General features: G+C 53.0%; 2 protein-coding genes across 5 annotated transcripts; one reads left to right on the top strand and one right to left on the bottom strand.

Annotated features, from left to right (window-relative positions):
- The first annotated feature begins 5,045 nt into the window (after positions 1-5,045).
- On the top strand, positions 5,046-7,635 carry SMIM29 (small integral membrane protein 29). 4 transcript variants are annotated; one of them, XM_077161526.1, is made up of 5 exons: positions 5,046-5,125; positions 6,231-6,367; positions 6,622-6,647; positions 6,997-7,102; positions 7,279-7,635. In XM_077161526.1, exons 2-5 carry the CDS (start codon positions 6,317-6,319, stop codon positions 7,342-7,344), a joined length of 249 nt encoding a protein of 82 aa, XP_077017641.1. In that variant the 5' UTR covers positions 5,046-5,125; positions 6,231-6,316; the 3' UTR covers positions 7,345-7,635. The 4 variants fall into 4 exon arrangements, with proteins under 4 accessions (XP_077017641.1, XP_077017640.1, XP_077017638.1 ...); XM_077161525.1 differs by having other exon boundaries at positions 6,231-6,427; positions 7,036-7,102; XM_077161523.1 differs by having other exon boundaries at positions 6,231-6,427.
- Positions 7,636-7,772: 137 nt separating this feature from the next.
- Positions 7,773-16,788, bottom strand: HMGA1 (high mobility group AT-hook 1). Its single transcript, XM_077161522.1, is given in 7 exon segments — positions 7,773-9,204; positions 10,471-10,521; positions 11,210-11,293; positions 13,096-13,154; positions 13,157-13,271; positions 16,293-16,403; positions 16,653-16,788. Coding segments are annotated over 5 exon segments (321 nt in total). The 5' UTR covers positions 13,230-13,271; positions 16,293-16,403; positions 16,653-16,788; the 3' UTR covers positions 7,773-9,150.
- Between the last annotated feature and the right edge of the window lie 4,991 nt (positions 16,789-21,779).

The raw sequence follows: 21,779 nt of genomic DNA, 5'->3' as shown, positions 1-21,779 counted from the left end.
AGTGCTAAAAACTTTTCAGTACTATTTCAGAGACGCGTCACAAATTCTGGTGTGTTGTGTTTTAATTTTCATTCAGTTCAAAATATTTTCTAATTATTCTTTGATTTCTTCTTTGACTTAGAAGGGTGTTGCTCAGTTCCCAAATATTTGGAGGTTTTCTAAGGCTCTTTCTGTAAATGATTTTTAATTTAATTCCACTGTGGAATTAAACATACTTTATATGGCCTGAATCCTTTTGAATTTATTGACATGTTTTATGGCCCATGATATGGTCCATCTTGGCGAATGCTCTGTGTGCCCTTGAGAAGAATTTGCCTTCTGCTATTGTTAGGGGGGAATGTTCTACAGAAGTCAATCAGGTCGAGCTGGTTGAGAGTACTTCAAGTCTCCAATATCCTGCCTGATTCTCGGTCTACTTGTTTTGTTTCTGTTTTTAACTTTTTTACTGTATAGTATAACATGTATACAAAGCAAAGAAAGAAAAAAGCAATAATTTTCAAAGCACTCTTCAACAAGTAGTTACAGTACAGATCCCAGAGTTTGTCGTGGGCTAGTATACAAGCCTCTCATATTTTTCCTTCTAGCTGCTCCAGAATATAGGAGGTTAGAGGGCTTAAGTATTTTTTTTATCATCACAATCAACTCTTTTTGTGTGTGAAAAATAACAAATATACAAAAAAGCAATAAATTTAAAAGCATAGCACAACAGTTAGTTGTAAAACATACCTACTTGTTTTTATCAGTTATGATTTCCATTTTTCCTTGCCATCTACCAGTTTTCACTTTATATATTTTGAAACTCAACTGGTTTAATAACATGAATATTTAGGATAGTTATGTTCTTGGTTAATTAACCCGTTTATCATTATTAAATGGCCACTAATCCCTGGTAATATTCTCTGCTCTGAAGTCAACTTCGGTATTAATACAGTCCTTCCAGATTTCTTTTGACGAGTATAAGCATGGTTTATCTTTTTCCATCCTTTTCCTTTCAACTTATTTGAGTCTTTAGTTTAAAACACCTGCTTGTGGGTGATGCAATGGTGGCTCAGTGGCAGAATTCTCACCTGCTGTGCCGGACACCTGGGTTCGATTCCCGGTGCTTGCCATGCAAATAAAATAAAATAAAATGCCTGCTTTGGGTACAGCATATAGTTGGGTCTTGCTTTTTCACTCACTCTGACAACTTCTGCCTTTTAATTGGGTTGTTTAGAGCATTTGCCTTTAATATGCTTGTTGATATGGTTACATTTAAGTCTTTCATCTTGCTATATATTTTCTATTTGTCCCAGATCTTTTCTGTTCCCTTTTCTCTTTTCCAGCCTTCCTTTGGATCAAGTCTGTATTTTTCATTATTCAATTTTACCTTTTCTGTTGGTTTATTTGCTATAATTCTGTTTTGCATTTTAGTTGTTGCTTTAATGTATCTAGCATTCATCTTTAACTTATCACGGTCCACCTTCAAATGATATTATTTAACCTCCTTTATAAGTGAAACTTATAATAGTATATTTCCATTTATCTGCCTGTGCTTCTCCTAATGTCGTACATTGTATTTTATAAACCCCAGAATACATCATCATCATTTTTTAAGCAAAATATCTTTTTTAAAAGGGTTAATAAGATAAAATTTTTATATATATTTGAGTAAATATATAGTTACTATTTCCAGTGCTTTTCATTCCTGCAAGTAAATCCAGATTTCCATCTGGAAATTGTCCTACAGTTTACTGATTATATTAGGATTCTTTAGGGAAACAAAACTAACGGGAAATACCTGTAAATCAGAGATTTTATAAAGGTTTCTTATGCAACTGTGGGGATGCACAAGTCCAAATTCCTTAGGGCAAGCCATAAGCTGACAGCTCCAGTGAATCCCCCAGAAGACACTTCTGGCTGAAGCAAAGAGATACTTTCTTCTGACTTCTCCTTTAAAGCCTTCAGCTGATTAGATTAAATATCACTAATTATAGAAGACACTCCCTTTGGCCAACTGCAGATGTAATCAGTCGTGGATGCAATCAACATGCTGATGATTTAATAGACCAGCCTTCCAGTTTATTAATCAGCCAGGAAATGTCCTTGCAGTAATGGTTAGGCCAGTGCTTGGCTTGGCCAAACACCTGGGCACCATCACCTGGCCAAATTGTAACATGAACCCAACCATAACATTTATGTTCTTTTCTTTTTTCTTTCTTTTCTGTTTCTTTTTTCTGATTCATTGTGGGTAGGTTTTTTTTTTTTTTACCTTCAACTTCACTTTACCTTTTCTTCTGCAACATCTAATCTGCCATTAATCCCATCCAGTATATTTTTCATCTCAGACATTATAATTTTCATCCTTAAAAGTTCAATTTGATATATACATCTCTACTTAAATTTTTGAACATATGGAATAAATTTATGACTGTATTAATGATATTCTTTGCTAGTTCTAATATCTGTGACAGTTCTGCGTTAATTTCAATTGATTGTTTATTCTCCTTATTATATGATTTTCTCCTTCTTTGCATGCCTGAATATTTTTTACTGGATCCTAGACATTGTCAATTGTTGGGGTGCATGTTTTTATGTTCCTATAAATCCTCTTGAACTTTGTTTTGGAATGCAGTTAAGTTACTTGAAGACAGTTTGGTCTTTTAGGTCTTGCTTTTAGGATTTTTCAGGTAACTCCGGAACAGGAGAGGAGGATGAGCAACAGCATTAGTGGAAGTGGATACACAAACCAAGGGACTAACCACAGTAGCATGGCTAAGGGCACAGTCAAAACTCAAGGTGGACCGCACAGTGCAGCCTCAGCCCCACCCTAGCTACCCTTCTTCCTGAGGTGGTGACTAGATGAAGAGGACAGGGAAGGCCAGAATGTTCCCCAACTGGACTTGGGGGGATACTCATAGGGGACCCAAAGCCTCAACCCAGAAAGAAACCAGGCCTCAACTGCAGCCCTGGAGGAGCTGCAAATGGCAGAGCTGTTCAGGAAGAAAGCCCTACCTGGAATCCTGTTCTGTCCTGCCCCTGATGACCAAGCCAAGGGCCTTGGGAAGCTGTAGTACTGCTCAGGGCCTTAGCTTGTTTGTAAATGGGGGTTGCCCCATATGCCCTACCTAGCTCACAAGGGTGTTCTGTCCTAGGAGTGAGGGAAGTGAAAACATGCTGATTGTCTGAGCCCTTTTTACACACCAGCCTAGACCACATGACCACCAGGCCTGCTCCTGAAGAGCTCAAGATGTGAGGTTGGAAGACCTGTGAATGGTGAATTAAGGTTGGGCATGTGGGAGGCCAAGGGGGCCTGGGCTGTAAAGCTCATCACTTGACTCCCACTTCCATGCAAGATGAGGCAGGTCCTGCCTGGAGAAGTGGCCTCTTCCCTCTGCCCTCAACTCTGACAGAGGCCTAGGGTGGGTGACCTCCCCATACAGACTGAAAGGCCTGAAAGCACCAGGAGAGTCACCTAGAATCTCCAGATCCAGACCTTTCTCTAATTCTTTCCCTCCATTCTTGATTCTCCACTCCAATTGTGGTGGTGTCTGGAGGCGAAAGCCCAGAGTTCTGGTCTATCCTCTGGTCTCCAGCTGGGCCAACTTCTGTACCAGAATGCCTTCGCCCAGCCTTTTCTGGAAGTGCCCGAGGAAACAGAGCCAGACTACACCAAGTGGTTCACCCAAGGCCACACCTTTGACTGCCTCTGGTGAGCAAGGCCTGCCTCCCAGTTCCTCGTACATGCCCCAAGGCTTCTCTGGCATGATACGGCAACCGAGGCCATCCTTTTTATCTCGAGTACTACCCACAGACCCAGGAGGGCCCACGAGCCTGTTTTAGCTGCCACAGCCTTTAGGTTTTGGAATGGCTCTCATCACCTACCAAAGTCCTGGGTTTTCCCAACTTAATTGATTGTGAAATATTTACGGGGGGGGGGGGTAACATTTCTGAGGTGAAAATATTAGATAACACAGGTGATGACTTTCAAAAGTTACATTTTCAAAAAGCAACATGGCAAGCTTGTGACTTTTATTTTTTTGAGGGCCAGATACAAAACTACACAGACACACATTTTTTATACAGTTGTATATTTACACACAGTTATAAGAAATAGTATTGTTGTACACACTGCCTAGATTCTTCAGGTGACATTTTACAAAACTATAGTTCAATATCACCATCTGGGTATCAACACTGATATAATCCACCAATCTTATCCAGATGTCCCCGATAAGCATGCAATATTTAAATTACCTGGGCATAAGAGCTCTGAAAAGCTTACCCTACTTATCAAGTTGTCTGTGACCCTGGGAAACCTCACCCTGTTGCTCTGTCTGTGCCCTGTCCACTGCCTGCCCCACCATTAGGAGGTGAACGAAAGGAACTTAGCATTTAGGGCATACTATGTGCCGGACTCTTTACCCATGTCATCATTAAACCCTCACAACAGCTTGTTTACAGGTGTTAAAACTTAGGCACAGAGAGAGTCCCAGGGCTCGGCAAAACCTAATCCAAGTCTGCCTGCCTCCATCCGCTGAGCACAGCCCAAAGGGCCAGTCTACGCCCTTGCTGGTTTTGAGGGTTCAACAGACACTAATGGAGACTTTGTTGGACCGGGACAGGTTCCTGTCGTTAAGTCCCGCGGATCCAGTCTCCACACGCCTGTGCACAAAGTTAAAGCGTAGCCGGTCCCTGTCCATGGGCTACAACCAGAGAGGTGGGCGAAGTGGGAAACACTTCTACCGGGCAACCGACGCCTGGGATCACTCGCGAACCTGAGAACTTAGGCCAGGGCTGAGGTCGGCCCCGGGGGATGCCGGGAAACCGCGCGCGCGCGCTCCCGCCCACCGGGCTCCCTTTCGCGCACCCTCCTCCCCCCGCAGCGCGGCCCTCGGCTACCCCCTGCCGTTGCCGGGTGGACCCTGCAATCCCAGACGCTCCCATCTTCGCTCCGCCCACTTGCCGCCTCCGGATTGGCTACTCCAGAGGTCTGCCGGCTCGTTCGCCTTTCGCCATCGGATTGGCTGCGCCCCTGCCTTGAGGCCCCCCCCCCATTTCCCCGGGTCCTTTGATCACGCGCCTGCCGGCTCTTCCGGGGCTCGCGAGCCAACCGAGGGCGTTCCTGTCAGGGCTGCAGCGGCGGGAGGTAAGGCATGGCCGCATTGGCGGGGTCTGCGGGGCTGCGGAGCGTGGGCACGGTCCACGCCTCACGGTGCGTGGATGCCGGGTTGTCGGGATGCCCAGGCGCAGGCGGCCGCTCCGTGTGGACCCAATCCCCCGCCTCTCCCACGGCCTGAGTCTCCCTGCGCCGTGGTAATTACCTCCACCCATCCAACCCCGCGCTGCTGGCCCGCATCCCAGGAGTGGCCTGTCATTCTCCTCATCCAGACATGCCCCCCACGACCGTAGTGAGGACGCCACTGGGTGCGGGCAAGCCCCTGTCCCACAGAGACGGGGACAGGTAGCTCATTCAGACCTTGTCCTATGATCGAGACCCAGGCGAACAGGGGTCAGCGGTTTCTGGGAACTAGCGTGCAGCTGCCCCAAGGCGATCTCCTTGTATCTGTCCACGGGGCTGACTCTCTGCACTTCTGCCCTGTCAGGCCAGGAGAAGAGGGACTCTGTCGGAGCCCCGGCTGGGAACCAGAGGGGAGTTGACATCACCTGACAGATACAGTCCAGTCACAACATTCCCTGCCCACTTGGGCACATGAGATCTGCGGGAGAGACAGCTTGATGTCTAGTGACACCAGAGACAGAGGAGGGCATTGAGTCCAGGCATGGCCCCATAGCCTCATGTGGGTATCTGCCCAGGACAGGCAGGCTCCTTCACAGGCTCCCACCTCACCTCTAGGCTTCAGTGCCAGATCCTTTGATGTTTATCTCATCTCCCTATTTGTTCCCTGGATGGTGCCAGCTGCCCAGTGTCCCAGGAAGTCTAGAGCAGCAGCCAGGGACCTGAGTTGGGAACTGCAAACCTTTAGCCAGCACCAAAACTGGACCCCACTCCAATTGGAGTATAGGAACTGAGCAGGGCTCAGGCCCAGTGCTCAGGTATGGTCTCTCACTTGGTCCCCTTCCCACCCAGGAGTTACTGAGAGTTAAGGGAGAGTTTGGATCCAGTACATTTACCCCAGAGACTCTCTGGTCCCACTGTCTGACCTAAGTTTTCATACATCTCCACCTCACAGGAGAGGATCCAGAGTTTGAACTTCACCCTGGGTGAAATAACATCCCTTCCTCCTCCCCAGGGAGCCCAGTGGAGGCACCCTCCCGAAACACCACTGCCCATGCTGACTTCCCCAGCCTTCTGGCTTGGGCTGCAGCTGCTGATGTCATGAGCAACACCACCGTGCCCAACGCCCCCCAGGCCAACAGCGACTCAATGGTGGGCTATGTGTTGGGACCATTCTTCCTGATCACCCTGGTCGGGGTGGTTGTGGCTGTGGTAAGGAGCCGTACCCCCCCCCCCCACCCCCCACCCCTTTGCTAAGGCCAGGACTGGGTGGATCTGGTCCAGGCTGCACACAGCTCATGTCAGCCATCCTCATTTTATAGGGGTGAAGGGTGGGGAAGTGGATCCCCTCTGGCTTTGGGGCCTTCTTGGACTCAGAAGTCTCCATAGTACTTTATCTGTTACAGGTGATGTATGTCCAGAAGAAAAAGCGGTAAGTGTCTTCTGGGTGGGGACCCTGCCCCCAGTGGTACATCCCCACCCTCCCCTGCCTTGCCTCCACATATCCCAAGTCTGCTTACGATTTTCCCCATAGGATGTGAGTTCTCTGCATATAGGTAGGAGGCCCCTCAGTGACCCTGACACAAGTCTGAAATCCCCTATACCCCACTCTTGGGTTTCCCCTGCCCCAGCCCCAACTTACCCACTGGGGAGAAGCCACATGGCAGAGATGGGCACGTATTCTTTATTGAGACCCAGCATGCCCAGGACACATGAACTGCAAAGTGCCCATCTGGAGGGAAATGGGGTCTCTAGGCTGAACCACCTCCCTGGCTCCCCAGGGTGGACCGGCTTCGCCACCACTTGCTCCCCATGTACAGCTATGACCCCGCTGAGGAACTGCACGAGGCTGAGCAGGAGCTACTCTCGGATGTAGGAGACCCCAAGGTGAGCACTTTAGGGCAGGGGTTGGGGGGTGCTGCTGTGCTCACCCACGCTCAGCCCTGAAATTAGAGCCTCGGCCTGTCCTGAGACCACCTCTTCGGGACTGGGGCCAGTGGAGGGCGTCAGCCAGGATTATGCCATTGATGCCAGGCTCTGTGGTGTGGTCTCCTCCTGCGCAGGTCACTCATGGCTGGCAGAGTGGTTACCAGCACAAGCGGATGCCTTTGCTGGACCTGAAGACATGAACTGATCCCCCTGGCCTGGCCTGGCCTTCAGAGCCAGGCCCTACTGCCTGCTTCCTCCTCCTGGCTAACCCCCCCTCCCCCCAAACTGCCCATTTAGTGGACGCTAAATGGAGAACAGCTTTTCCTTCTCCGGGTGGGAGATAAAACTTTGCCCTTTACTCAGGCACCTCCCCTCTAGTTTTGGCATTACCCCCACCCCCACCCCAGGAGGGCTTTGGCCTCATTTCCATTGGTGACAGGGCCTGATGTATAGTATTCAGTATTTATATTTTGTAAATAAAATGTTTTGTGGTTAGGGGTATGGTTGATTTTTTCAAGGGAAGTTTTTCTTCCCTGGAGATGACATTCCCTTTCTTCTTTTACGCAGCTTTCCCAGGGTGGGGGACAGAGCACCTTCAGAGTGCCATCCTCCTTCTAGGCTCAGGCAGTACCTATCACAGAAAAAGGCGCCAGTCCAGAAAAGGATATATTTTTTATTCAAGTAACTGCAAATAGGAAACCAGAGGAGGGCCCCAGGCTGGGACAAATAATACCTACCCCCTCCCCTGGCAGAACAGGGGGCGAGGGTACCCCCCCACCCTCAGTGCTCACCACAGGCCTCCCCTCCTCACTCTGCTGCAGCATCCTAGGGGCAGGGCCCCACCTGCCCGGGGACTGGGGTGTCAGTGACCCAGCCTGCTGGACCCCAGCCCCCCTTCCCCATAAAGAGGATCTTGGGGGAGGGGAATATGGGCAGAACAGGGGGAGGCAATGAGGGTGAACATTTGGCGCTGGTAGCAGCAGCAGCGATGGTGGACGTTTTAAGAATGAAACATCGAACAAAAAAAACAACACAACTGTCCAGAGGTAGTTTGTGAACAGAGGAAAGATGGAACCAGAACCTTGGGGGGTGGGGAGGGGTAGGGGGGGAGTGGGCAAGGCTAGCTCCTTGTCATTAGTGCCCCTGTGAGGAAAACAGGCCTGGAGTGGAAGCAGGCAGCTTTGGGCAAGTGGCCCTAGCCCAGCTTGGGTGGCCACCACAGGAACCTGGGCCTCCTCAACCCCACCTGTACAAAAGGTGACCCAGCATCTCCATCATGCCGTGTGCTCAGATTCCAGGGTGATGGCAAGATGGGCTAGAGCCTCAGTGAAGAAGGAAGCGTTGGGGACTCAGACCCCCCCCCTCCTGTGCCTTCCTGCACCCCAAGAGAGGGTCACAGTTTGACCCACTGTAGGGCCTAGGTAAGGTGGGGAAAGGGAGGTATGAGCCCCACTGGTGACAAGGACACGGGTTGAGTGGGGGCATCCTTGGAGCCTGAGCACCCCCCTGCATTGGCCATACCTGCTGCTGCCAGTATTGGGCACATCAGAGTAAAATGGGGCTTGGGCCCCTTTTAAGGCCAGGGGAGCTCCCCCAGACCCCCCTTAAGGGAGCCCGAGGGAAGAGTGGAGGAACAGAAAAGGGGCCCCCAAACTAGGAGACCAGACAGTAATGCCCCCACCTCCAAGGGAGTGGGGACACGGCAGGCGCAGGGTGCGGCCAAGTGGGACATCAGCCTTGTCCAGGAGGGCAAGTGTGTGTGTGTGCGTGTGTGTGGGAAGGGTGGCTGGGAACCAAAACCTAAGGAAAACTCCACCAGGGCCACAGGTGGCCCTGTAGTGGCTGGTGTGCTGTGTAGTGTGGTGGGGAGGGCATGGGTAGGAGTGGGGGTGCCTGGGATGGGGTGGTGATGCATGGGCCTAGGGGAAGGGGCAGAGGCAGTGGGAGTGGAGAGAGGTTGTCCAGTCCCAGGGCACTGCTCCTCGGGGCAGGAGTGGGCGGTCCGGTCACTGCTCCTCCTCCGAGGACTCCTGGGAGATGCCCTCTTCTTCCTCTTTCTCCTGTGAGGTGGGCGGGGCCATCAGCGTGGGCTGGGGCTTGGGCCCTCCTCCTCACCCCCAGAGCCCAGCGGTGGAAGTGGAGGTGTTGGGGGTGAGGGGACACAGGCCAGACTCGCCCCCACCCCACCCTGTACTCCCTGGCTCTCCAGAAGGGATGAGTCAGGGCTGAGTGTGTGGGTGACTCAGCAACCTCCAAGGCCCGGGTTTCATTCATAAAAAGAGGAGGAATTTAAAGGGAGGGAAAAAAAAACCGCACACATGCTGCTCTTCACACAGCCAGGAGCCAGGCCCCAGGCAGCCCCCAGCCCATGGGTGGGGAGGGACACCGGGTACAGGACAGAGGAAATGACTGGCTCTTGATGGGAGGGAGAAGGGCGGGAAGAGCGGGTGAGGGGCAGCTCAATTGGGGTGGGGTGGGGGGTCTTGGATGGCTAGAGCAGGTGCTGGGCTGAGGGTAGTCCCAGAGTACCAAGCTGCTCTGGGTGGCCACAGGTTGACCCCAGGCCAGGACAGAGAGGAAGGGGAAGTTGTGTGCCGCCGAGGCTCACTCACTGGGCGGGAATGTTGGGACACCGCACGGGCTGAAGGCCCCCATGCCAGGCACAAACTCCAAAACAACTTGTTTCCTGTTACTCACTCCTGGGGCCTGGCCAGCGCCCCTCTGGCCACCCCCACCCTGTTGGTGGCTCAGCTCGAGGAATGAATGCCTTGGGAGGTGAAGGGGCAGGTTGGGGATAGAAGAGGGCTGGGAGGAAGGCTGGCACCCCTGGAGGCAGACCCTAGCTGGTCCACAGGCCTCTGCCACCAGCTATTTGGGGGCACAGAGATGGATGGGGCCCCCGAGATGTAGAGCGACCATAATATCACAACTCGCACCCAGCACCAAGCCCCCAGGACCGAGTTCCTTTGCAGTTTTGTCCCCTTCGCACTCTGCCTTTCCCAAAAGGATGATGGTGAGAACAAACTGAGCCCCTCCCCCTGCATGGCCTCACTTTCCTCAACTGTTTGGGGGAGGCGGCAGACTAGATGACCTCCAAACGTCCCTCTAAGTTCTGTTCCAGGAGCAGAGAAGAGACGGAGGTAACAACCCCAAACAGAGGGGTCTGTTTTGTACCTGGGACCCCTCACGTCTCACCAGGACAATGCTTTAAAAGCCCTGGGCTGAGCAGTCCCTACATTTTGGGGGCATGGGACCAGGCACCACCGTTTTTAATTCCCTCCTCCAAAGAGTCCAGGAGGCAAGCAGCAGCCACTTCCTTCACCTACCAGTTTTTTGGGTCTGCCCCTCGGTTTCCTCCCTGGAGTTGTGGTGGTTTTCTAGAGTCAGAGAGAAGATCCAGTAAGTCAGAAGTGTCCCTAATAGTGCCCACCTCATGACCCACTCGCCCCCCGGATGGTGAGGGAGGAAGCAGGGAGGGGCAGAAGCACAGAGCTACCCACCTCTGCACAGGGCAGCCCAGGACGCTCACCCCAGCAGGCCCACCCGAGTCCAGCTGGCGATGACTGGCCAGCCACACTCGCCCCCCCACCCCGACACACACACACGCCCCCCACTCCCTCCTCCACCCATGACTCAGAGGATATGAGTCGTGTCTTTAAAAAAGATAAAATAAAAAAAGCAAAACAACTTCTCTGAAAAGGCCGATGCCACCATGAATCTGGCCTTCCCTGCTATCCCCACCCCCCTCAGGCTCCAGGGGACCCCAAGGGAAGGAGCCGCCCCCTTCCCTTTCCCCACCTTGCCTTTCTCCAAACCAGAAGCAGCAGCTTCTGACTTCATTCCCCCATTGTCCTGGGGAGGGCACCAAGCCAACTGCCACCCCACTTTGCTCAATTTACCAAAGACCCGTCTCTGTGCCACCAGATGCCCATGTGCCAGGGCCGGGAGGTCAGACTAGCCCCTTCAGGGCTCCCCACAGCTGCGGCCATCTGCCCCAAACTCAGGAAGGAGAGGGGCATCCACTATACATCAGCCGAGGTGTGGCCCCATCTCTTCAAGCCTCACCCGGGTCTTGGCAGCGCCTTTGTTTTTGCTCCCCTTTGGTCGGCCCCGAGGTCTCTTAGGTGTTGGCACTTCGCTGGGCTCCTTCTGCAAAGACAGCTGGGGCGGTCAGAGGCAGAGGGACACAGTAACCACTTCTCCCACTCCCTTCAGCCCCATCCCCACAGGGGTAAAGTTGGCAAGTAATCTCCCTTGACCCAGGGATCCACAGAAACCATGGCACGCAAGCCTCTAAGCATGGAAAGTGTTCGCAGAAAGGATTCCCCCTTACTTCTGAGGGTTTCTGCAATAACAAAATGATACCAAGAGGCCAGAAGGTGTGTGGGACAACTCTGTCACTGACTGGCTAGAAGATTCTGGGCAAGACGCTTAATGCCTGAGCCTCAGTTTCCTCATTTATGAATCAGTGACATGATTTACAAGTCCTAACTCACAAGCTGTCATGAAAATTAAATAGAGCCATGATTGTTGCCTGTAACTGGCCTCTGTTCCCTTCTCTGCCAGCCTGTACTGGAGATGCAGAAGAGGGAAAAGGATTCCCTCCCTCTCAGGGAAACTCCTGCCTCCACCTGTAAGCCTGGATCCCCTCCAGGCTGTCTCCCAAGGGAAAGGAATGATGCCCAGGACCCCAGAGATCCCTGAAGCTGTTGCCACTAAAATTTTAATAAGCCTGAGATAGAATAAAAAGCTTCTGCATAATGCATAGAAGCTGGGCAGTAAAGGCACGTCAGGCTACTGTTTCCTAAATGTTTCCCACGAGCTGTTTATAACCCGGTCTAGTAATCCAACAGCTTTCCCCTGCACTCATACCCCGACCTCAATCCCCCAAGCCTTCTGGGGCTCTGGGAAGAGGGTTGGGGAGGCTGGGGCTGCTGAAGGTGGCCGCTGAATTCTACCACACATCATGAAGCTCTCACAGCTCATGTCTCCTAAAGAGCCAGAAACCGGTCAGTACAGACCACTCTCTCCATTTTACAGGCAGGGGAGATTGAGGCCTGCAGGCCTAATAACCTGCCGGGTAGGTATGGGGCAAGCACCGACCTCAATTCTCCCTCACCTCTTCTCTTCCCCAGTAAAGGGGCAAAACCGGGCTTCACCGACAGCTCCCTCTCTGTGAAGAAGCCAAGATCTCCACGACATTCCAGGGCCCCCATCCCAGGGCCTGACTGGCTGAGTTCCATAGTGTCCTATAGTGCCAGCTGGCCTCCGTATCCCCGCGTGGGACCTCATGGGGCAAGCATCAAGGTTCTCTGAAACCCACTACCACCAACTTGCCAGGGCTATTCAACTTCTTGGGCTTCTGTTTCCATGTACAGAGCCAAGGCTGAGGCCCAGACCAGGGCTTTTCAGAGGGTGGCTCCCATGAACAGGTGCTGGTCTGGGAGTTCTGTGACTGGTCCAAAATGAGAAGTACAGAAGTCAACAGTGGGTATTTAAAAACTTTTGTCGCACATTGGCAAAAGTATTTTTTATGTATATTGAATTGAATGATGTAAAAAAAAACCCTGGGCTTTTATGTATGCACATATTCATTTCTTCATTAGTTCATTTTTGTTGTAAGTACTGATCTATGATGGACTGGAACTAAAGAAGGGGGTGCTTTATTTAGGCACCAGCCTAAATAACCTCTGGGCCCTTTCTGCCTTGGACTTTCTAGCAGTGCTTCAAAAACCACCTTGAGTTCTCAGCCTTACTTTCCTCCCAGGGTCTTAGAATGATCTGCCCAGATCCACACATGTGTAGGATATGTACACATGCGGGCATGTGTGTATGTGGAGCACATATACAGTAATAACTGCACCCCTCTAGTCCTGTTTTCACCTGCTCTGAGAGGCCTGGCACCTCCCTAGCCCAAAGTGGTAAACCAAGGCAAAGGCTGAGACACCCACCTGACTCCCTACCAGCGCTGTCCCGGGACTCACCGGAGGCTGCTTGCGTGGCCTGCCCCCCCTCGTTTCTCAGTGCCGTCCTTTTCCTGCTTAGAGGCCAAGGGCTGGCTGGACTTCGAGCTCGACTCACTCATCTTCCCCTCTGCAGAGCAGGTGGAGGAGTGATGGCTGGGATGCTGGAGCATCAAACTGTTAAACGTAGCAGCTCCCTTTATCTGCTTCCCATTTCCCCCGCCCCCAAAGCATACTACAGGAAACTGCCTGCTCCCTGTGGCACCAGGGTCTCCACTTCGTCCTCAGTGGACGGGTTTTGCCCACCAAAGTATGCTGCCATGAGGTGGGGCAGGGCAGTTGGCACTAATCAGTTCCTTATCTCCCGTTGAGAAGGCCCTTTGTTCTACCCCAATGCTAACCACCACCACTCCCGGGGCCTGGGGCCCAGGCCCAGGAGGCACAGCCATCCCACAGACCTGTATATGGGTGAGGCCACCCTGGGGCAATGCCAGGGACCCCTCCCTCTGTAGCCAGCAGATGCCCCTTCCTTTAAGGGAAAATCAATATCCTGGGTAGTTCAGAGGAGACTAGGGAAGAAAATTAAGTGGAAGGGATAAGACCTTTGGCCAGGTGCACACCGCACCTTTTTACTCATTCTTTCCTAAGGTGAATCACTGTGTATTCAAAGATGGGGACAATTTGGGGAGGATGAGGAGAAATAGCTGAAACCCAAAACGGAAAAAAGGATTCTCCAACCTGGAATCACATGAGATTTTTCTGATGCCTACTTACTCGTGCGGCAGGGACTTCTCTAACTGAGATGGGCCCTTCTGAGACCTTGCTGACTTCCTGTAGCCCGCGCAGGGCTAATCCTAAAACCTCCTTAGTCCCACACCTTCCTTCTGGAGGCTTGATTGGGCCTTACTAATTTGGAGTTTACCTAAAACCTCTTGCTGCAAGAAGACCCTCTTTTAGCAATTCAAGTGAAGTCGCCCCACATCTGCATCCCTTTCCCAAATTACTGTCCCTGAGTTACAGATGGGGAAACAGACATGACTGGGTAGCCTGCAGCTGTACACTGCTCTCTCCTGGTACCCAATCCCTGCTTGTCCTGGGTGAAGGGTGGGCACACAGGTAGCTCGTTTCTGAAAACACCCCATTCTATAAAATGGGGGTAGTCTTAAGGCATCTGCCTAATTATCTGAATTGCTGCAAGGATCAAATTAAGAAAACAGCTGAAAGCATACTTTAAATGGTACTTCATGTGAGCAAGGCATGCTCCACCTGCATTTTCTAAAAATCACGGGGGATCTTCACTGTATCAAAAAGAGAACCAGAACATTTGAAAACGATTTTTCTTCCTCCTTTTAGATTTGTAGCCCAATCAGAGGGAAAAATGCTTTTGCAAACTTGTGATTTTTGAGTACCCCAAGGCCCCCATCCTCATGCCTCAAGAGATCCTCCACACAGCAAGACTTGGTAATTACTCTATTTTATAATACTTCAGACTTGGAGACCCTTTTAAACAAGGTGGTTGGTGATTTATACTGCTCCATCATTAGTGGCTTGGCCTGCTCTGTAATTGCAGTTGGTGATTAGAATCTTATATTACACCACAGGTCTCCTTTAAAAACTAAACACCAAAATTAATCAGCTAAATGAGTGCTGAACTCACACACGGTCTGCCCGGGTCCCTTCAGAGGTGGTTTCAGTTGGTCAAAGCCAGCCAGGAACCTGAGGGAGCCTGGGCCCCGCCTGCCTGTGGATCCAAGCAGGTCTCCCTGGAAGCTCTTGTACTATCGGTACTTTCCCCACCCCTCTTGTTCGGGACCCTTTAATCCACCATCTTCCACCCCCAGCCAAGCCCCAAGCTGTGAATGAAGAAGGCCCAAGGCCCTCTTTAGTGCGGCCAAGAAATGCTCGTCTCTTCCACCTGTTTCTGAACATCAGGGAGGCCTGGCCTGGAGAAGCCACATTTAGGGCCCAACCAACCCTAGGACCTCAAGTTTGTTCCCTGCATACAGGGTGCATGCAGTGTACACTCCACAAATGCTTAAGAAGCCTGCAAAAATGATCCTAGGAATCATCTCAGGGGATCCCCTTTAAAAAAAGTAGCCCAGAGACTCAGGATGGATTGGCCAAGGTCACACAGCAAGTGAGTGAACACGATGGAGTAGGTTTCAGGCAACTGAGCTAGCCCGCACAGAAACACGTAAGCGCCAAGAGACTGGTTAAGTCCCTGTGGCCCCTCAACTTCGGCCCGGCCTCAGGGTGACTCTGCAAGTGTCTGCACTGGGCCACTGCAGGCCAGTCGGCCGGACTAAAGAGCCAGGGAGCGCGGGGGGAGGGGCGCGGGCCGCTCCTGCAGGCGCGGGAAACCGGTGCACCCCGACCGCATGCAACGCCACGCGGGTGCACCCGGCCCCACTTCCTGCCAGAGGGGGCACCCAAGCCCGTCTTGGGGCAGGAAACCTGGCGCGCGCGGGCGCTGGGAAGAGGAAGAAAGCCACCTCCCTCCGCGCCCTCCCCACAAAATAAACCCCCAGAAAATAACAGAAACGGGGAGTCAAAGGGACTAGTTCCAACAGAGCCCAGCAAAGCAGAGAAACCAGTTTGTGGGGGCGGAGGGCAGGCCTGGCCCTGGGGGCTGAAGAGGCACGGGCCGGGCCAGAGGTGGGGTCGGGGTGAAGCCTCAAACCTCGACCCGCGACCCGGCCTCAATTGCAACCGAGGTGGGTTAGGGACGAATTGCGGGTTATTCTCCCATCCCCCTCACTTCTAGAACTTCCCCAGTCAGCGGGGGGCGCCCGACCCCTTCTCCCCCACTGCGCCGCAGCCTGCTGCTCTCCCCGCCTCCCACCTCCAGCCCGGGCCCGGGCGGGAGTGGCCGCCGCGCGAGGTGCACGGACCTCCGCCGGGTGCACGACTCGCGCTCGCCGCAGCCGCGCGTCCCCTCCCCCACAGCGCGCCTTTCCCGGGTCCCCGCCTCCCGCCGGGCGCCGGCTGCGCGGGGGAAGGGTGCAGGCGCCCTCCCTACCACGCCGGGCCGCGCCGCGCGGCCCCCCTCGCCGGTCGCTCGCGCTGCCCGGCCTGGGAATAAAGCCGGAGGCGCGCGCTGCAGCCCCGGGCGGCTTGCAGAGGGGGCGGCGTGCAGGCGGGGGCGTCCCCCTCCGCCGCCGCCGCGGCCCGGGGGGACAACTCACCGCGAGCTCGGCCGCCGGCCTGCGGTGCGCGCTCGGGGCTGCCGGGAGCGACGGTGCTGGGCGCTGAGGACCGGCCTGGCTCCGCCGCCGCCGCTGGTAGCAAATGCGGATCTGAAACCAGGAGAGAGAGCAGAGGCGCTCAGAGACCGCCGCCGCCTCCGCCGCGTGCTCGCCGCCCAGGCCCCCGCGGGGTATTTATATGTCAGATCCAAGGGGGGGCTAAAAATATTCCCCCTACCCCGAAGGATGGCGAGGGACAGGAATCTGGGCACGGCCCGTGCGCGGCCTCAATAAATAAATAATGTAATTAAATTATAGTTATAAAAAAAAAAGAAGCCACCGGAGCGGCCGCGAACTCACGCCTTCTTGGAGCCGCGCCAGCGCCAGAAATAGCCCCGGCTCGGAGTCCCAATTAGAGAAGCGCAGCCCCGGCTCAGGGGAGCTTAAAAAGAGCGACCCAGGGGCAGGGGGGACCGGCCCGCCCGCGCCAGCCGTGTCACTGAGGGGGCGGGGCCATGCAAATGATCCCGGGGATTTAAAAGGGCGGCCAGTCGCTGCTGCGCGGGTTGGTGCTAACGCCTGGTGGGCCCGCGCGCTTCCCAGAACCTGGGGTCGAGCGCGCGGGAGGTCGGTTTGGGCTACACGAGGCCAGGGCCCACTCCTCACAGTCGCGGGCCAGGAGATAAAGGGGAAAGGGTGTGGCGGAATCCTGAAGGAGCTTTTGCGGGGAGAGGACATCCTTCCTGCCCGGAACGGGAGTCCCGGGGATAGACACCTCTAGGGGCCTTCGGGACGTGCGGACTTCGCCCCCACCGGGCGTGTGGATATGGGCGGGCGTTCGTGTCTGCGGAGGTCCAAGCAGGCGTGTGGGTGTGGAGAGAAATGAGCCCGTTGGAGAATTCCGCGGCCTACCCGCGGCCCCCTTCGCCCGGTTGCGCCGCGCGTAGATCTCCCCTGGGCGGACGGGTGTCAGCATGTGCATTTCACTGTCAACCCGCGCGTGGCTGGCGGGTTGAAATACAAGTCTTGTTACGTTCAAACGTGAAACTTGCGAAATCCAGAGTTTTAATGTGTTAATGGCCACTGGTGAACCATAATCAAGGTGCAGTAGTAAGGTCGAACAAACGACTGGCTCGTTTGCAAGTAAACCCGAGGATTCATTCCTTTCGGTGACCTGGATGCTGTTCTTAAGAAACGTGGTCTCGAATTTGTGCCCTGACCCCCTCGGCGGTGACTTGAGAAAGAACAGCGTGGGCAAGGGATCGCCTGGAAGCTCTTTGAGGGCAGGGTCTTGAGTTTTATGCACGCCATGCCTGCCGAGCCTGGCGCAGCCGGCGCCCGGGCCTGGCTCAACAAAGACTTGTTGCACAAACGTGAAGGAAGCCAAAGTGGGAAGATGGCGGGGAGGGTGGTGGGGGAAGAAAGGGCGCTGTCGGAGGCGCGCCCTGTAGGCCGGGGCCCCGGGCCTACTCAGGCGCACCTCCCTGCCTCTGGTCCCCGAGGCGGCTCTCCACACCTCCCGTGATGCAGGGAATTGCAATGCAGTCCAGTGACACACGGCTGTGACTCATGTTTTTCTTTGCTCCCCTTCCTCCCCGGTCAGCCGAGGCCCTGGCCCAGCCCCCTCCTCAGGAGACGAGCTGGCGGTGGAGGGGGAACGCCAGGAAAACCCTGAGCCCGGAGTGGAGGCGGGGTGGGGAGTCAGAGGGGCCGGGCCTCCTAGTTTCAGGAATGTTTCAGGAATGTTTCCGGTGGGGGTGGGGAGCAGAGTCGGGAGTGGGCCCAGCCCCCACTCCGGGGCAGCGGATGGCGCTCCTGGCGCCGGGGCAGCACGTGCTCGGCCGAGTGGGGGCGGGGCGCCTGGGCGGGAAGGCGCTGGGGGCCGAGAGAGCGAGTTCAAAGCTTAGGGCGCGGGCCTGGGGCCTGCCCGGGCTGGGAGTGGGCCGGGAGGCCGTGCTCTGCGCGCTGGCTTCCCGCCCTGCGCCCAGGTGAAACGCCTTTCTCGAGAAGTCCCGGGGCCGCCCCAGGAGGGGAGAGGAAGTCACCGAAGGGCCGCCCGAAGGGAGTGAAGAGGGGAGAGGAGGGGGAACGCGAGGGAGAGGCTGGGGGAGGGGCGGCCTGCCCCTTTGTCTAGAGCCGTTGGGTGGGGGGTGGGGCGGGGTGGAAGCGCGCTGCTCCGTCCATCTTTGTGACCCGTGAGCGGAGCGCGCGCTTAGTAGGCCGCGGACGGAGTTGGCTGGAGGGCGTTGAGTTGCACGCTTGGGAGCCTTTGCGGCGTAGAGTGGAGGAGTATGCCCTCAACTCCTATCCTTTCCCCTTCCGGTCCTCAGAACCCCTAGGTCACGGTCCCCTGCCAGCAACCTGGGTTTCCTTGTCCGGCCCCGATAGTCCCGAGAGAGCCAAAAGCCCCTAGACACAGCCCTCCCCAAAGTCGCCTAGACTTCTAGGCCCTGGCCCTGGGGGCTGGTGTCCGGGGAGGCGCGGAGAGGAGCGTGTGGCCTTCCCTGTGATGGGAAGAAGAGAGGGACTTCCGCCTCGAATGGTCTGTGGGAAAACTCAGCCAACTTTTTGGCCCACTTCTAGCAAGCCGACTTTGATCTTATTTTTTGTTGCTCTTAGTTTCCCTATCGTCCTCATTTCCTCGCTGGCTTGTTTTTTACCTTGTGTTGTGTGTGCTTTTGTAAGCCACCTCAACCCCTCTCTGGAACGAAACAGGTATAAATAAATAGGAGAGGCAAATATAGTAGCTTGTTCCCCTCCAGGATTACCCACACTCTCGAAAGACAAATAACTCTGTACCCACTGACTCCCACCTCCATGCTTTCTGGATTGCAAATGTCCTGAATTCACTTTCTTTCCTTCTTTCAATATGTATTTACTAAGCAGAGGGGTGAGTGGTAGGAATAAAAAGATGAATAAGATGCTGTCTCTGCCACAGCAAATTTCATGTCTCGAGGAATCACAACCAGGGAGGCACTGGAGAGCTTAATAACAATCTGGGAGATGTGGTGAGGCAGAAAGCATTTATTCATTCGTTCACTCACTCACTCATTCATTCAATATTTATTGCCACGAACTGGTTCAGATTCTTGCCGTACCAGGAGTGAACAAAGCAAAGTAACCTCAATCTTGAAACTTGGGGATTGAGTCATTTAAAGAGAAACTTGGTGCTACAGAAGGTCAGAAAGAGGTTTAGAGCCCAGGTTGGTCAAGAAGTCTCCTGAACACCTTGATGGGATTTGGATAAGTAGGGGGCTTTGGGGAAGAGCCCAGGGAAAAGAGCTGTTCTAGGTCTGGGGCATCAGTGAGGTTGACAGAGGGCCTAGGGAGCCCAGAGGAGTTGGTTGATATTAGAACCAATCTTCCCCGCAGGTAGCATTTTCCAGTCGAATGCAAATTATTCCGTTTCCTCAAGTGCTGCCCAGTAAACTTCAGTGAAGCCAACATGAATATCAGGGAATGGAGTGTTTGGTTCAATTTTGTTTTTTCAGGACAGCTGAAGGTTTAAGCTCATTTCCACCTGGGTTACTGACAATCTTGCCGATGTGTGTTAGTTGTTTCTTTGCCTCAGTAAGCAGAATAGCAAAAGCCTGGCAATCTCCCAATCCTGGTTTGGAAATGGAAAGGTTTTGGTAAATTGGGGTGTCCCTTAACGTTCCCTGGGGATTCGTGGTTTTTTCCTCCACTGTGTCTCTCTAGTCACCAGGTTTGCTTATCATTTTTACCTCTTGCTTTTGAATCAGCTACCCATTTTAGAAAAGTAGAAAGAAAGACCAGTGTGGATGGTTTCATTTAGTGGTTGAGTTATTTGTGGTTTTCTGCAGGTAGTGGTGGTAAGAAGACGTGACTCGTGTCTAACCCAACATGGGAGGTGGATGGGAGGGGCAAAGAGGATCAGGAATTTTCAAGCGTCAGGTGATTTTCTGACCTATTAACCAAACCAGGGCACTTTTTAAGGTAAACTTACTTTTTAAAATAAACATCATAAAATGCACAAATCATACATGTCCGGCTCGATGAATTTTCACATAATGAACACACTGTGTCACCAGCACCCAGATCAAGAAACAGAATATTGCCAACCCAATACCCCTTGTGTAACCATCACTCTGACTTCTAACAGCATCATTTAGCTCACCTGTCAGTGTCCATTGTATGAATGGAATCATACTCTCCTGGGTTGGTTTCTTTAGTTCAACGTTATGTCTGTGAGATTCCTCTACATTATTTCATGTGGTTACAGACTATTGTTCATTCACATTGTTGCAGTTATGTGATGTGAATGTACCACAACTTATTTATCCATTCTGTTGAAGGACATTTGGGTAGTTTAGGAATAGTGTTGCTGTCTTGGTGAGCAAAGGTGCACATTTCTATAGGGATCATACCTAGAAGAAATACTGAATCACAGAATATGTATGCTCAGCATTAACAGACAAGGAGGACACTTAAGAGTCATGATGATAATACCAATAATTATGATCAGGCAACAGGCATAAAGCTGACCTGCCCATATCAATCTGGACTGACCTGGAAGGCAGGGTCACCCTGGTCAAAAGCCCCTGGTACACAGTCACTGACCACTCTCCTGGAGAGCCACCCAGCTACTAGTGCATCTGGTCATCTGGCAGAAACAAGCCTCCAGCTCTGCTGACCACAAGATCTTTTGCCAGGAAGCCTGGCAAGCCTAGAGTGGGAGGAGGGCCTTTTCTAGTTCCAACTTTCGAGGGAAAAGCTCGCAAGTGAAAAGGAGGTCCCAGGAGGCAGGCACCTCTCTGCCCCCGGCCATCAAGTCAGTGACCCAACCACTTAGGGCCCCAGGACACCAAGGACTTCATCTGCCTCCTTCTTTCTTCAAGAAGGCCCAGCTCCTGCCCAACCTCGAGGAAAACCTGGGGAAGAGAGGGTGGTTAATAACCACTATACTAAATGTTTTTCTTAAATCTCTCAACCCTACCAGGTCAGTAATACTATTGCCCCATTTTATAGAAACTAAAACTGAGGCTTGGGGAGGTTAAATAGCTTGAGATTCTCCTTCTTTCACTTCCACTGTGACTCCTCCCATGATAGGCTCTGGAGAGGTGGCCTTGAACTAGGTTCACTTACATTGGTGGGGTAGCACAATGGACAATGTATATGGGCAATTTAACCAGTGTGGTATGTGCTGGGATGGGGGTCCAGGGAAGCACGGGGGCAGGAGCCCAGGGTATGGGTGGAACATCCCAGGAGGTCCTGGGAGGTAAGTGGAGGTAACAGGGGGTCTGACCTGCAAATCGGTTTTGGGGCTGTGACAGACAGGGTAGATGGATATTACACTCCTTTGAAGCTCAAGTTTTGGATATGAATTAGGTCTCAACAAAGAGTGAAATTTGAAAGGAGGAAGTCAGGGGAAATGCTGCTGAGTGGGCTGTGGAGACATGAGGTATTTCTGCAGCACAGCCAGTGTCTAGTTACTAGCTTCATGGGGATCAAGAGACAGTTATGGAG

This window comes from Tamandua tetradactyla, chromosome 5 (assembly GCF_023851605.1).
Source record: "Tamandua tetradactyla isolate mTamTet1 chromosome 5, mTamTet1.pri, whole genome shotgun sequence".
In the NCBI taxonomy this organism is placed as follows: domain Eukaryota; kingdom Metazoa; phylum Chordata; class Mammalia; order Pilosa; family Myrmecophagidae; genus Tamandua; species Tamandua tetradactyla.
The sequence above is the reverse complement of the archived record's forward strand: the minus strand, read 5'-3'. Positions and strand labels throughout refer to the sequence as shown.